General features: G+C 42.2%; 2 protein-coding genes across 2 annotated transcripts in view; one reads left to right on the top strand and one right to left on the bottom strand.

Moving 5' to 3' along the window:
- Positions 1-3046: 3046 nt before the first annotated feature.
- The window catches only part of T265_00722 (hypothetical protein), a gene marked incomplete at both ends in the record, with an annotated part of 96201 nt that continues 83595 nt past the window's right edge, over positions 3047-15652 (bottom strand). Inside the window, 2 exons of the mRNA XM_009164571.1 lie at positions 3047-3268; positions 9703-9890. Of these exons, the coding sequence (XP_009162835.1) occupies positions 3047-3268; positions 9703-9890 (410 nt within the window). The remainder of the gene's footprint in view (positions 3269-9702; positions 9891-15652) is intronic.
- The window catches only part of T265_00721 (hypothetical protein), a gene marked incomplete at both ends in the record, with an annotated part of 111869 nt that continues 102417 nt past the window's right edge, over positions 6201-15652 (top strand). The window contains 2 exons of the mRNA XM_009164570.1: positions 6201-7925; positions 13321-13435. Of these exons, the coding sequence (XP_009162834.1) occupies positions 6359-7925; positions 13321-13435 (1682 nt within the window). The remainder of the gene's footprint in view (positions 7926-13320; positions 13436-15652) is intronic.

The following is a 15652-nucleotide window of genomic DNA, read 5'->3' on the forward strand; positions in this document are numbered from 1 at the left end:
ACCTCATCAGACTGGCACTGTTCTTGGCATGATTTCGAATGAGACGTTTCTCTCTTTTCTCCCATATTCTCCTGTTACTCTTTCGCATTCACTTTTTATGTTTGTGACCATGCTCTTCAAAAATAAATGATAATATGAAGCACTATAGGTGAGTCCGTCCAATAAACTGTTCTTGTGAACGAAAATCCTGCTTCCTTCCTCAGTTCCTCCTCCATCCTTGCGGCTGGTCGCGCGGCATTCAGCTCAAGCCCCGGTATTGTTACCTATTTCAAAGGCGCGAACCTGGATTTGGCATATGTCATCATGCCTGTGAATTCCTCGGGTTCGACGCACCAGCAACAATACCCAACCACATCACACTCGACCTCAGAGGCGTCACTGAACATTTGTGAGTCTACGTTCGCATCATAAATGTGAACAGGTTTGACGCAACGGGGTATTTTTAGCTCGCTCAGTGATCTCATGCTTTCCAACCATCTCTGCGACTCCTCTGAGACTCTCTATTACATATCCATCTTCCTAAGCGGAAACCGCCCTTCGATGGGACTCGACTAAGTTCATGCACAAATCTTTGAGCCACGTTCACATCCGGTAGTGATGCTAAATGATGATCAACTTAGAAGTGTCCATCAACCGATTGTTCCCCCTCAGTCATGCAATTCGACCCCCAGTCTGAGATTGTCTTTCTCAAGGCGAAATTGGCACAAATGGTGAGAACTTGGCGCCAAATGAATGGGATGTCATTTGAGATTGCTTCGGCCCACTGGTCAAGTCAGAAAGCACATTGCAAAGGCTTGTTCAGCCACTACGGTCTCACCTGAATCTATCGATTCAAACTCGATCCTGAGACTTCCAACCTCAACTGTACAGGTTCTACCCGCTGTTGACCTACCTCATCAAGTAAGACGTTCCTTGCCAATGTTACATTCGACCCACTGTCCAACAATGCGCACCTGAGAACGCTTCCTTGCGGACCTTTCACACGAACCGGTACGACGCCAAGGTAGGTTCCTGATTCTGTCTGGGATGTCGAGTTGCACAAACCAACCAGTGTGGTTATGTTGGCATCCGGTATTACATGTGATAGACGGTGGTGAGACCTCAAGCTCTCTATACCACACTTCTTAGGACAATCGCATTTGTTACTAGCATGGCCTGGTTTTAGGCATACAAAACAGTCGCTTCCTTCTTGCCACACGCCATCTTGCTTGCGTTGGTAGGTCAGTAAACTTACGACATTGTGCCAGCCTTACTCTGCTGTCGCAAAAAGGGCACGAGTCATAGGTTGCCTTCTGAATAACAAACATGTTATGGCGCCTTTTGCTGCCTACTCAATGATGCAGCATTTGAGGACGATGGTGCCCTGAGCATATGTTAAGCATACCATAGCAGCTGCGAGCGATTCGGGCTTCTTGAGAAACGAAGCTGCATAAGTCAGAGAAATCTATCTGTTTTCCAAGGTTGTCCACAGAGTCAGCCAACCTCGCCCAGTTCCAACGAGCATCCTTCGATAACGTGCGGATAATGCGCTCTATGATCGAGACGGAATTCATGTTATTAGTATGATTAATCTGACTTGGAGCAATGTGACAGTTTTGAACATCTATCGATAAACTAGACAGTGAATCTGCATCATCATGCAATGGTTTCATTTTCTTGAACAGATCATCCAGTATGGCCCTGGCCACCATATGTTCCCTCCCAAACAGATCTTTGAGTATTTCCTTCGCTCTACCGTAAGCAATCCCAGGGGGCAACATTACGCAGTCTGCCACGGCTTCCTTCTCTGTGTCCCTGCAGTAATGAATCAAACATAACATCCTCTGTCCACTATCTTGCACTCTATTCTCTATGTAGTATTTGAACTGTTGCATAAATCTCCAGTATCACCTTGGATTGCCATCGGAAGCCTCTAACTCCAATCCGGGTAAGTCTGTCTTAACCACGCAACCAGTCAGTTGGGCCGCTGGTGCCTCACATATGAGTGTGCTACTTCCCATGCCGGCTAGGTAATCCTTTACCTTAACCTGTGTGTCAGCCTGCACGTCAACGATGGAATCATTGTCTGAATCCAGCTCTAACTCCGCTAAAAGCATCCATTATGCCCCCTCAAAAGCTGCAGTTCCTTCTCCATTTCCTCTGCCTTAAGCTGTGCCCGCAACAACGCAGCTTACATGATTCAGAGCCAGGAGGTGAATCAATAGCTAAAGGATTGCCGGCATGGCTGACTTGCCCCGACTCCATTAACGAGCCTTTCTCCATAATCTTTTCCGAGTCCGCAGACCGATGAGTACTGTTACGGTTATATAATTTTTAAGTTTAAGCCACCCGTGTCCACGAAAACGACCAAGACATCCGAATTCTGGAATGACGGTACTATTGCAGAGATAATAATATGCACACTCAACAAATTACAACGTGTTCTCCCCTGCACATACCGTAGGGTTACAAAATGAGGCAGTACAATCACCAGTCTGAGGATAAAGTGCAGATCACTTCGCCTCAAAATCGATATCGTCAAAACGAAACAGATATCGACGGCGAGAAACCGCAAAATACACAATGTCCGACCAAAGTCCGTGAGAGTTATAAAAATAGTTCAGTAAAACAAGAAGGTTTCAGTTCAGTTGGTCAAGCGGAATAAATATGGGGATTGGCTGTCACATGGGATTGGAAACGGTAGCACATTGTTGGTAAGCTGTCTTCTACAAATAGTGCTGGACATATTCATTTCGTTCAGAAAACTCGTACTGAATTTGAAGAGTATACTACTTGCGGATGACGATGACCAGTGCATGTAAATGGAGTTTTCTGGTGCAGTGCTTGATTTGATGGTGTAAATTTTTGGGTTGGATTCACGACATCAAAGATTTCCATCGCGTATGACGAAACGTAACACACCTCCGTAGCCGGTTCTGGAGAGTCCCCAGGGATGCGACTAGAGAAGGTTCCCGGCGGATGGCCTGGGCCACCGCAAAGGAAAACCACGCAGAGACGTTTGAATCACCGTCCAACAACCAGGAATCCGTGAGGCCGTTCTAGACGGCTAGGATGGAACCGGATGTGCCTCTATCGTGTCCGTCGCCAGTCTGCAGTAGTAATTTGATCGTTCCTTCACCATACTGGACTCATTGTCTATCAAGCGGTTGCCGCCTGACCATTTCGTTGAAGGTGTACAGCCGGTGTTTGGTGCCCAGTCGTGGTTGGCAATGGTAACTGACCGGTTGAGCGTGTAGGAGCTGGTGCTTCTGGCATAGGCACCACTGGTCTTGTTGCAGTAACAGAAGCAGAGTGAGGAGGAGGACGTGGAGGACGTGCAAACCAAAGTAGATGAGCTAATCAAACAGACTAAGGGCGTTAAGACGGGATTGCGGAGACACGGTCGAACGAGTCAGTGCTACAGCTTTGCCGCGTCTAGCCAGTGGAAGTGTGAATGACGCCCTAATGGATTACATATAAACAGTGACTTCTTGGATTGCTCTACATTTCCCGGGTTGATTGCGATTAGTGCTGGGACACAGGCTGCGCTAGAAGCCATTGTCAATTTGGACTCGAAAAGAGAGCCTTTCATGGCTGATACAAGAGCCAGGGCTTAACCGAGACAGGGAACGAAAAAATCTGAATACAAACGTGGGTATTTAAGGCGAATGAGCAATACCGACTGAAAATTAACGGATTGTTAATGCACTCGATGCGCCAAGGTGACGGCCCCGTGTCGCACGAGTCCCTGATAAGCCCAGACAGAAGAGACAATTTTGAGAGTGGATTTTCTCAAGATCACACAATACGTGGTGAACGTTACATACAATGAGCTGATGGCGAAGAGTGGCCCAGTCAAGCTTGAACGTTACTCAAGCACTACCATGAGCGAACTGCATGTCCGGAAGCTACCATCGTGTAAGTTGATGTCAGGACAGCCTGTGGTCAAGAAGTATTCTAACCTATTTTCAGGCAAGGGAGATCGGTTTGGCTTCTGCTGTCGGTTGAAAACGAAATTTCCTTTTCGTTCTAACGCGTAGACTATACGGCTTTCGTCCTGTTCCGCTTCATCTACGGGGGGAGGTCCGTAAACAGGTTGAAAAATGACAAAGTGCAACAAACCAAAAGTACCCGCAACCTATACGTCGTGTCTGTGAGGATAAACGAAAATTAACCTTGCGCGGATTTCCGGCGTTCGAATGAAATGACCGTGAATCGGGTTGCAACTGCGGACATTTTCTAGTCCCTCCAGCGTCCCCGGAATTTTACGGTCCAAAAGTACCCGCAACCTATACGTCGTGTGTGTGAGGATAAACGAAAAAATAACCTTGCGCGGAGTTCCGGCGCTTGAATGAAATGACCGCAAATCGGGTTGCAACTGCGGACGTTTTCTAGTCCCCCCAGCGTCTCTGGAATTTCAGGGTTTTCGACTTGCGTCCCGGATATTCGAAACTATCTATCAAGGCGGAGGCGGGGAGGGAACAGTTGTTAAAACCCAATATAATTCCACAAGGAGTCCGCTTGCCTTATTGGGGGCACCGCTCAGATTCTGGCGCTTGATGCTTCGTTTAAAGAAGGAATAACAGAAGGTTGCCGCTCACGGATAGGGTGCTGCGCTGTCTCCAATTCCAAGAATTCTTTACGGTTGTTTTTTGTACGAACAGCATACTTCAATTGGTCTGCCAATGATTTGGACACGATTGCTGCCCCACTGCACTATTTGCTTGAGAAAATTCGAAAATTCGGATTGAACAGAAGAGCACATGAGTCTTTCGAACGTGTCAAGCGCGAATGTGGGTCCAGCAATTGACTCTCAATGGAATTTTTACTGCTGCAACGGACGATGGTGACAGCGATGTCTTCGCAGAACATAATCAGAAGAATGGACTCATGGAATATGTCAGTCATGTCCTGACTAAGGCTTGGAAGAAGAACTGAACTATTGAGGAAGAAACTCTAGTGGTCGTCTGGACTTTGGATTAGTGAAGGACATAATTGCTGGGACAATGCTTTTATATTAGGATCGACCACAATCTTCTGGAGCGAATGATGAACATCAGAGATTCTCGCGGAATGGTGGCGCGCTGAGCACTCTGGTTGCATGAGTACGACTTTACGATCCGACACGTGCGAGCTGTTCTCCAGTAAATGTTCCTAGACTTCTGTTCAAAAGTCAGGTCCGCCACTCCTTCTGGTGGTGCATAACTTGTCGATTAGTGAAGGACATAATTGCTGGGACAATGCTTTTATATTAGGATCGACCACAATCTTCTGGAGCGAATGATGAACATCAGAGATTCTCGCGGAATGGTGGCGCGCTGAGCACTCTGGTTGCATGAGTACGACTTTACGATCCGACACGTGCGAGCTGTTCTCCAGTAAATGTTCCTAGACTTCTGTTCAAAAGTCAGGTCCGCCACTCCTTCTGGTGGTGCCATAACTTGTCAAACGTGCTATTTTTGCACTACTTGGATATAATTCACCATTGTGGCTAGTGCTATTCGTCTTAATCAGCACAACACGCACTCGTCCGTTTTCTAGCCACCCAGGTATTCTCTGTTTCACAGGATAAAAAATAATTGCCGTCAGCGTTTTGACAAGCATATTTTGCTGGCCGACGTTCCAAAGACCCCCCGGTTCCTTGTCTTCAAATGGACGTAAACATGGGCATGCACCGAAGTAACTAACTTCATCGGAAGTTGAGATACAGCAACTAAGGTCCCGATATTTGGTGGAAATGCAGATAATTTATATGATAACGTAACAGATGAGATGAGCTCGGCATATTCACCACTGCTAGCACAATTGACAATTACGTCCTCTAATTCTGGGTGCTCACCATGGAAATGCAACAGGAAGCATCCTTGATCCTAGTTTGCAACTCTTAAGATTCCCATTCAATTCTCCACATACCATGAACGTTTAATTCTTTCACTAGTTGCATGAGTTACACGGGGCCACTGTGGCGTCAGAGGCCCCGGATTTAACTTGCTGTTGTAGCTCACCTGCGCAAAGAGCACTTTCTGCAAACCCGTTTGGGGCGACACAGCATCTCTGTTTTTCGAGCATTCTCATCGGGGAACATTCCATTTTGCATCTTGCACATATTACGAGAGCGCTTCAAACTGGATTCTAGTATCAGCATTGCGTCAAACCATGTCTCTTGTCAGTGGCATCTAGTTCGATTACGAACCTATTAAACACAGGGAAAAGGACAGATATTCCAAGGTCGTAGAAAGTGGAGCAATATTCAAATGCTTTTGTGCATTTTCGCGCCAGCTCACGACGGTGTAATTTGGAAAGACTTCATTTTACATAAAAAGTCACTCTAATAACAGGGAATATCACCTATACTCAAATGCCTTCAGTGTGATATAAAATGTGGCCTATGACCACCTTACGTTTTCTGCTACTTATCCTCATCTTCGTTGTTTTGGTCTACCCATCCACTGAGGACAAGCTCATCAATGGTACGTGTCCATCAAGTAAGAAAACAGCATGCGTTGATGGTATCCTGATTCCAAAATGGGAACCATCCACCGGTCTCAGTGTTGGTGATAAATTGGCCAGGGCAACGATATATTTTGCCTGTCTACTCTATTTATTCCTTGGAGTTTCTATAATAGCAGATCGGTTTATGGCAGCCATCGAGGTGATCACATCGAAAGAAAAGGAAGTAACAGTGCGAAAGAAGAATGGCGAAGTTCAAACTATATACGTACGCATTTGGAATACTACGGTTTCCAACCTCACACTAATGGCTCTGGGTTCATCAGCACCTGAAATTTTATTATCTGTTATTGAAATCATCGGTAAAAATTTTGAGGCTGGAGATCTCGGGCCTGGAACAATTGTTGGATCTGCTGCTTTTAATTTGTTCGTCATCATTGGAATATGTGTGCTGGTTATTCCTGAGGGAGAGGTTCGACGAATAAAACACTTGAGCGTTTTCTTTATAACAGCCTCGTGGAGCATTTTCGCCTATCTCTGGTTGTACCTCATTATAGCAGCTTTCAGCCCAGGGGTTGTCGAAATTTGGGAGGCATTGCTCACATTCATTTTCTTCCCCATAATAGTTATCTGCGCGTACATCGCTGACACAAAAATATTTTTCAAAAAGTTCCTAAAGAAGAAGTTCCGCGCAGCTGGAAGACTCAAATCAATAGACATAGACGCAGAGTACCCAAACCATACCGAGGAGGTGACGTATGTCCCAGAGTCAGATGATAGCCAGGTTTCTGAATTCGAACGTACCAGACTAAACTACGTCGATGCAATCAAGGAGATAAGAAAGAAGAACCCAAATATAGACATGAAACAATTGGAAGAAATGGCGCAACTTGACGTTTTAAGCAAGGGCCCAAAATCAAGGGCTTTCTACAGGATGCAAGCCACGCGCCAGTTAACCGGGAGTGGAAACGTTATAAAGAAGGCGAAGGTTGAGCGTAGGATGTCGTCTGACGATCAACGTATGGAAAGTGAATCATACGCTCCGCATGTTCAGCGGATTTTCTTTAACCCTGGGCACTACACTGTTATGGAAAATGTTGGCACCTTTCCCATAACTGTCAGCAGGGTTGGAGGTGACTTGGATGCCGTTGTTTCAGTGAACTACTCTACTGTAGACGGTACGGCAGTCGCGGATGAAGATTATGTGCCAGTTTCTGGTGTGCTTGTATTTAAAGCTGGCGAAACGCACAAGCAGTTCTCGATCACCATAATCGACGATGATATTTTTGAGGAAGACGAACACTTCACTGTGATATTAACTGATCCAACTGTCGTTCATTCCAACACCTTTGTGGAGCCCCTCCTTGTGGAGCCGACAAAAGCTACAATTATGGTATTGGATGACGACCATTCAGGAGTATTTCATTTTGAGCAGCAAGCAACGTCAGTTCCTGAATCATGCGAGTATGCTGAATTGAAGGTGCTAAGAGATTCAGGTAAGCGGGAATGCAAAGTTTTACCGTGCTGTACATCTAACTTTTAAGTAGATTAATGATAGTACTAAGCAATTGGGTGTGTGTAAAGTTTTGAGTTAAAATATAACTTAGGCGGATTCACCATTTTGATTTATCGTGCGATGAAGCTGCTTAGTAAAAAACACACCATGTTCTTGATTTTTGAGGCTGTCTTGGTCACAGGCAAAAATAATACAAGATACATTTTGGACACACTGGCTGCTGTAGATAAAATGTCACTAATAGTAATTATGGACTGCGAAAAACAGAATTTTTGAAGTGAAATATACACAGATCATTTTTTTCAACGTTTCATTGTTCTGCAACTTCTGCGTAAGTTTACGATATGGAATTCACGGCTCCGTAAGTCTACTTAAATTGGAAACGCCATTTTATTCTATGGAACATTCTGTTTCTGACACCTGACGAAACTTTTTCCCGAATGCACTAAGTAGGAAGCTGTAACTAGTAAAATGTTTCTATTTATGCTACTAACTGGCCGCATGTGCTTGCATTTACTACGCCGAAATTTATTGGAATGAAAAAAGACTGGAGCGCTTTTTCATTTGCTCCTGTATCATACGGCAAAACTGGCAGACACTTTAAAGCTTAGCCTTTCCTTTCAATCGTGGATAGTTTTGTTAAATAGGGTGATATCTCAGAAAATTAATTTACTGAGACAAGTATATTTAATATTAATGCTTTTAAATTTATGCTTAAAAAACTTAGATTCTACCTCATCGTTTTAAACTGATCAATAAAATTTTCGTTCCGAATCCACCCACAATACTATCTGGTTTTTGATTGTACTCAAAAATTTTATGTAGCGATGCATTGAAGCCTATTTCAAACCCAACTTATGCCATTTGTAGCAATGGATTTCTCTCCCGTCTATCTCGGTTGTTTTGGAAACTTTGTTCCCACGGTCCGGAAAATAAAAAAAAAAGGTTTAAACAGGCGTTTGAAAACGCAATTTTAGAAAAATGTACTTTAGTTTAAGAAGGAGTTGCAGTCATCTAGATGATGAAACAAAAATAAAAAGGCTGAAATGTAACGCAGATAACCATAAATCTTGGCAATTTATGTGGCCAACACGTTGAATGCTGCACAGTGTCTGTCCTTCGGAACAAGCTTAAAACAGAAAACCAAAGCAGCATATTTTGGTAACACTGTTTTGTACTTCTTTCTGGTTCAAAAAAATTAATGTATTCCGAGGCGTATAATATCTCGACTTTTTCAAGTGAGACCTCCTCATGCTGTTCATTTGTCACAGTATAGCCTTTCAAATATTCGTTCGCCTAAAGTGTATGAGCTATTATTCATTGTCAGTAATGATTGGAAAAAACTCTCAAGCATAGCAAGGAGGCCAGAACTGGCTTGCACTAATTCAAATGCAGCCCCCATTGAAAAACCTTGGTAGCACTACAGACACCCGACAACAAGGTTAGTGGAAGAACGTTGAATGCTGTCCACAGATAAAAAAGTAACGCATAACAGTGAGCTTGGTGCCAGCAACTTGGCTTCCACGGAAATACCAGCATCATCCCTCACTTCATCAACGTTTTAATTCGGAACATAACCCGTCGTGAATTATATCGGTTGCTTCCAGTGTGGGTAGTTTTGTCCTACATAATTAAAGGTTTTGTAAAGCCACGAAGTTCGGAAAGCAAGTTGCGCAATCCAGGGTATAGCTCATCATGTAATCAACAGTATAAAAGGTCCGCTGGAAAGCAGCCACCATTTTGAGGGCCCAAGTTACCTGAGATTCTAAGAGTCCATAATAACTGATGGTTGAATTCATGGGTTTTACACGACTGGTGGAAACCGCAAAGCGAGGCAATTTTCCACCCTCGTCCTCATTACCAAAAGCAATTACATCGGTGTTGCCAATGATGCTCCATTCCCGTACCATTGCAAATTTTATCTGATTGTATTTAGCACTTTCAGCTGAAGTGATGAAAAAAGTGGGTGAAAATTGGACTTTTAGCGAGCATTGTAGTGTTCACAAATCAAACCACCTGAGGAAAAAATGACAGCACGAACGCCACTTACACTGCTCAGACGCCATTCCTTGTAGTGTCTTAGGCGAGTGTAGGTGAGCTGATAACCGTTGAGTTAATCTTAATATCCAGTAATTTGTAGAAGATAAGCAGTACAAATTTTTGAACGTTGTAACAAGCTAACGGGCACAAATAATTAACTGATGGCAAACAAGTGCAGAAAAAAGTCAATTGAACAGATCATCATTTCTAACAGACTAACGATTGCGACTGCTTTTCATATATGTGTTGATTCTTTAACCAAAATACGTAGCAAAAGTAATTAAAACCATCAAATTAAGTAGCTTTCACCGTGCGTCGCATTGTTTACCCACAATGGGGCTTTGTTTAACCTAATTTTTGGGCAGCAGAAACGAGGAAGGGAATTTATTAATAGGCTAGTCTAGAGCCTTTGGAATGGTATCATAAAGAATGTGCCTTCCAGAGCGCGCCATATATACTGAGACAACTTACTTTCGAAATGCCCTTTTCAATTAAAAAGTATTTCACTTTTCAGCAAATTATGAAAGGCACCACTTATAAACGCAGTTGGTTTAGCTCTTGGAGAGGATTTCAAGGTTGGTGATGGCAACCCTGATATAAGAGATAAATTTTTCCCATAAAAGTAATACCCTTTCTACACTGGAATTGTCCGGTCACCGCATTACCGAAGACTGGCGATTCATGCTAACAATTCAACCATTTACCATTTTTTTATTGTTAAATGAACTGGGTACTACTATAGCGTGGAATATTTAACTTTAATTTTTTATCAATAAATAAACAAAATAGGCAACTTCAAACGCTTTACAGGTTATATTTTACGTTGATGACAGGGCTTTTGAGAAAACTAAAAGCGCATAGATTGTATATTATCAGCGCCAGGTGAAGTCATATCGATATACTACAAAACTGGTCCTGTAAGATCACGAAGAGAAAGTTGATGAGACACACCTACGAAAAGTGCATAAATAGCCTTCAAAGGGTGCATTTTACTGTTCGAACAGCTGCAGCTCTCCCGCGGTTTCAGCTGACATAAATAATCTGGCTTTATATAAAAGAAGTAGAAGTATACAGCATACCTAAAACCACTTTTGTGACGCGTCACCGCAAGGGGAGCCAGGCTGTAAAAAGTGATCAATCGATAAATGTATACGTTTTCTATGTTTAGAAATATTTAGTGTTGTGTTATTCTTTTCACGGAAAATAAACCAGTCTAATAAAACTAAGGTGTTGCTCTCAGCCAAGCGGGCGAATCTCGCTACATAAAATTAAGCCCGTTTGCCCGGCCAGACCCAAAAGTTCGGAGGCACTTGGCGTGCGTTGGTGAAACAGCAATGGAATGATCACTTAGCGTGTAATTCGTCCACACTATTAGTTTTGGTGATGGTGTAGGATACGCAGGGTTAAGCAGCCCAAATAACTTTGAATTTATGTCCACCCATTTTGTCTTTGGTGCTAACTATCCTAAATTGTCTCTCTGGGACAAAAGTAGAACATGTCAAACAGAAAAGATGCGAACAGAGATAGTGTCAGTAGATTAGAAAACTAGATTTGCGGTCAAAAGCAGGAAATGAAATCACAAGCATTAAAATCAAAAATTGGATATTTGAGCACAACCAGCGTGATCGTTACTTGTTTAGATGCAGTCCCTTCATTGTAAAGTTTGTATCATTCCGGCATATTAAGACTTACATGGTATTCTGAAAAAGAAGAACAAAAACGTCCAGACTACTAGGGCAAAACTACGCAGATAGTCCTTCTGTATAAGCGCCACCTCTTGGGAAAGACAAAACCAACCTTCGTTTCTGGGTGAAGTTATGTATAAAGATGGAACGCCTGCATTAGCTGAATGACTACTTTATTTTGTATGCTTTTGAGTGAGGGGCTGCTTTTCACAAATGAACAGACACAATACTCCCAGAACCCCACTGTCTTGTGAGTGTTTTAGCCCGTCAAATTAGGTTTACGGATAGACGTGGGCTTTTTTCACACAGCTATTTTCCAGTGGAGTTGAAAATGTCTAACTCAGCATGAGTGTACAACTTCAGCAAGCATAAACATGGTACACCAACACGTCTACACCAGCTTTGTTTGGATCCCAGGGACAGTCAAACCTATCTATGTTATCTTCAGCCCTTTCCATGTTTGATCTATCGTTGCATCAGATTATAGCATGGCACTACGTTTTGATGTTTAAGACTTGCGTTATGCTGGCTGCTAAACGATTTGAGCCACGCATAATCCACATGCGGCGATTTTATAACCTCAAGTATAACAAAGACATTATACTTATTGCAAGCTGTTGCAAAACTACAGTCGTCGGCTGTTCACACAACAAAGTAACCAAATGTCAAACCCTACACGCTAAATGATTGCATCAAAATGGCATTCCGTTTAGCAAGATTGCTATTTTTGTCCAAAGTCCTGCTTTGTTTTAAAAAGTTTTTGTTGTGAGAGAACAAAACTACTGTGTAACGGGAGGGCTTTGGTAACTAGGCTGTTGAATCTGCAGTGTTTCTTAGCAACAGCTTGAAATCCTTTTAGGAGGCAGCCAAAACCAGTATAGGTGACAGAAAGTGGCAACGGTAACTGAATGTCATTGAGATTCACAAATGAATGGACACGTGTTTGTGGTTCTCTATGGGTAAGCGGGAATAGCTTAAAAAATCGAATAGAATATAAGTGAACTATTTGTAAAGCCATTATTTTATTGCTGGTTGATTTGATTATTAGGTTTCTGGAGAAATGCTCTTCCTACTCGGGAGGTACTGTGAGAAGACTGGGTTTCCTTCAAGACTTATTGAGGTGTTTTGTCCTATACTTAGACTGAGTGTGCGTACACCAACTGTGTCCGTACATATACCATACTGTCTGTACTGTACTATGTCCACTTTTTTGCCAATATAGATATTTTTGTAATATTTCGCAAATATAGATTCATAAATGACACGCTAGTTAGTGTGTCAAGCCACCGGGTCTGTCGAAGCAGGGCAAGCTAACAGTCTTCGCTCCATAAAAGTAGTTGTTGTTTTGCCAGACATTATTAATTGCCGAAGACCTTGCAATTTTCTCGGAACCATCAAGCATTTTTACCCCTCACTTTTCCTACATAATTAATTGATAATATATTCACCTGAAAAAGATTGAATCGTGTCTTAGCAATATTTTCCTTAGAAATTCAACTTCTTCGAACTTGCGGATAAGGTATATGAGCGATAGGCATGGCACTAAACATCAGTAACAAAACCGGTGCTTCGAAAACGTCGGCAATAAAACTGTCGATAAAGCCAGTTTGGAAAGACAAAAAACAATTGTACTTCATTTTCTTTTATAAGGTTGTCGCGGGATTGTACGAGTTCCGTACCAAACAATTGAAGGTAGTGCAAAGGGCGGTGGAAAGGATTACGAGGATGCAATTGGATATCTGGAATTCCAAAATGATCAAACCGAGTGAGTTTCCATCTCAGAATTTTGGCGTTTTCGTATACAGACGAAGTTTGCCACGATGTCTGTGATTAATCTGTGTTTTTGCTGAGTAAAGCGGGGCTAAAAATTATATTCACTTCCAATTTGATGCATACTCCTCCCAAATTTCTATTTATTTTTCCTTGAGTGACACCAAGGGAATTCGGTCTTCACAGCGTACTTTGTCAATATTCTAAGCCTAAAATTTAGCTAAGTCTACCATAGTTTCTTTTTGGCGACTTAAGTATTGAAAAGACAAACTTTGAGTGAACAGCTGAGGTGATAGTGGAGGACCTCATTACGTAATAATGTTGGTTTCATATGTCAGAGCAAATTACGCTTCAGTATTTCTGTGTTGGCAACTCGAATTCGACAAACTTAATTTGGTACCAGAGTTTGCTATCGTTTGGATCATTTAAGAAGCCGTAATAAAAAACAAAGTGTGCAAAGTGAAATAATTCTGTCTACCAAAATGAGATTTGATGGTCCCTCTGTCCACATTGATCACCATAGAACTTCAGCGAAGAAGTGCCGCTAATTTCATTAATGCTTTCTTAAGAACGCGGAATTTGCAGAATAGATTAGAATGCAAAAGGCATTAAGCACTGTGTTCATTGTAGTAGTATTCGCACAGCCGTAATGTGCTTCCATTGCACAGCTGTCACGCCACCCGAAAGAGACGTGAAAGCGACGCTATCAGATTACCCAAGCCTAGACAGCGAAAATTTTGGTTGTCGAGGTCGGATTGAACCAAGGACCTTCCGCTCAGTTATTCTACATTTTATTCATTGGGCTATCTTGACCTCGAAAAACAGTGCGTTCAAACGCGATCAGGTTCATTTGCCCGCAACATGAAAAAGGATTCAGATTTTCACAGCTAAGAACTAATATATGAAAAGTACGTTTTACACTGTTTCCGGAGGCACATTGTGAAAGCACGCGTCCCTCAGATAAAGAGTGACAAGCTTCTCATGATCTATTTATTTTCACGCATATATTACAGCGTAAATTTGTATGTGCTATGAATCCGAGCTTCAATTTTGCATATGAAGCCCCTTTTTATTATATATCAATAAATATCAAAATTAAAAATTCAAAAAAATATGAGAGCAAGACACATAAATTTTGAGTTGATTGCAAATCACAACTTTTGCTCAAGTAAATGCATATACTGTTAACCGTGCGCCCGTTAGGACACGGTTGTCTCCACAATGACCGATTTTTGTATCGTAGTCTAAATTACGTGAAACAATACGACTGTATTTCAAGAAAACTTGAATGATCTGAGGTAGCGAAAATCCAAAGAAGAGAAGTAAAACTATGTCTACTTCGTCCGTCACCTAATGCACACACGAAGAACCATCTTTTTAATTTAGCCCAGTTAATTCAGACTTCGATGATCTTTTGCTTTTTTAACAAGAATTAACTGTCAAGTTTTACATATGTTGCATCAACATACATCCGTCAGTTTTAGCGTCTACGTTTTTTCCAAGCAAAATAACATTTCCTAGGATGCTTTGAATGCCGGTAGTGGTCTGTCGCAAGGTTATTTTTGTTCCTTAAAAACGCCCGGAGCCAAGTAAGGGATCGTCAGTTATTTTCACCAATTGATTCTGAAACTTTTTCAAAACGACATCACTTCAGGTTTTGCCCAGTTGATACGAAATTCTGTTAGTTAGGTTGATTAGTTACAAAATCAATTAAAATGGACGGATATGTAGCATAAATTTGATGGGTCTGATGCAGGCTAGTCGGGTAGTGTTAACACGCTTACCACAAGGCAGAATCCTTTTCCGAGGCAAAAAGCTCTCATTTCATTTTCAGCCAGGACGTATGATTTTCTGTTAACGTTGGGTACACCTGGGATACTCATCGAAAAATTCAATCCATTTGAATGTTCTCTCTAAACGCTAATCAACAAATTCGATGATAATCTTGATGCTTTACGACAGGCTGTCTTCGCGTTACGCTCGACTACTGTCAAACAGACAGACGAATTTATCAGTTTGAATAATTTTCGAACTTTGCTCAAGGTTTTGTGATTTTCTGCGTCTATACTTATTCAGCGTTTTCTACAATATATACAAATCACTAGGTTCAGTTGTCCATGCTAACCAGACACTCCAGTTTCAAGTCTATTCGGTGCCGACTTTACGGTAAACTGTATTTTCATACAAAAAGTAACAAGTAAAGTTGTTGACA

The sequence above is a fragment of the Opisthorchis viverrini genome, assembly GCF_000715545.1.
Source record: "Opisthorchis viverrini unplaced genomic scaffold opera_v5_7, whole genome shotgun sequence".
In the NCBI taxonomy this organism is placed as follows: domain Eukaryota; kingdom Metazoa; phylum Platyhelminthes; class Trematoda; order Opisthorchiida; family Opisthorchiidae; genus Opisthorchis; species Opisthorchis viverrini.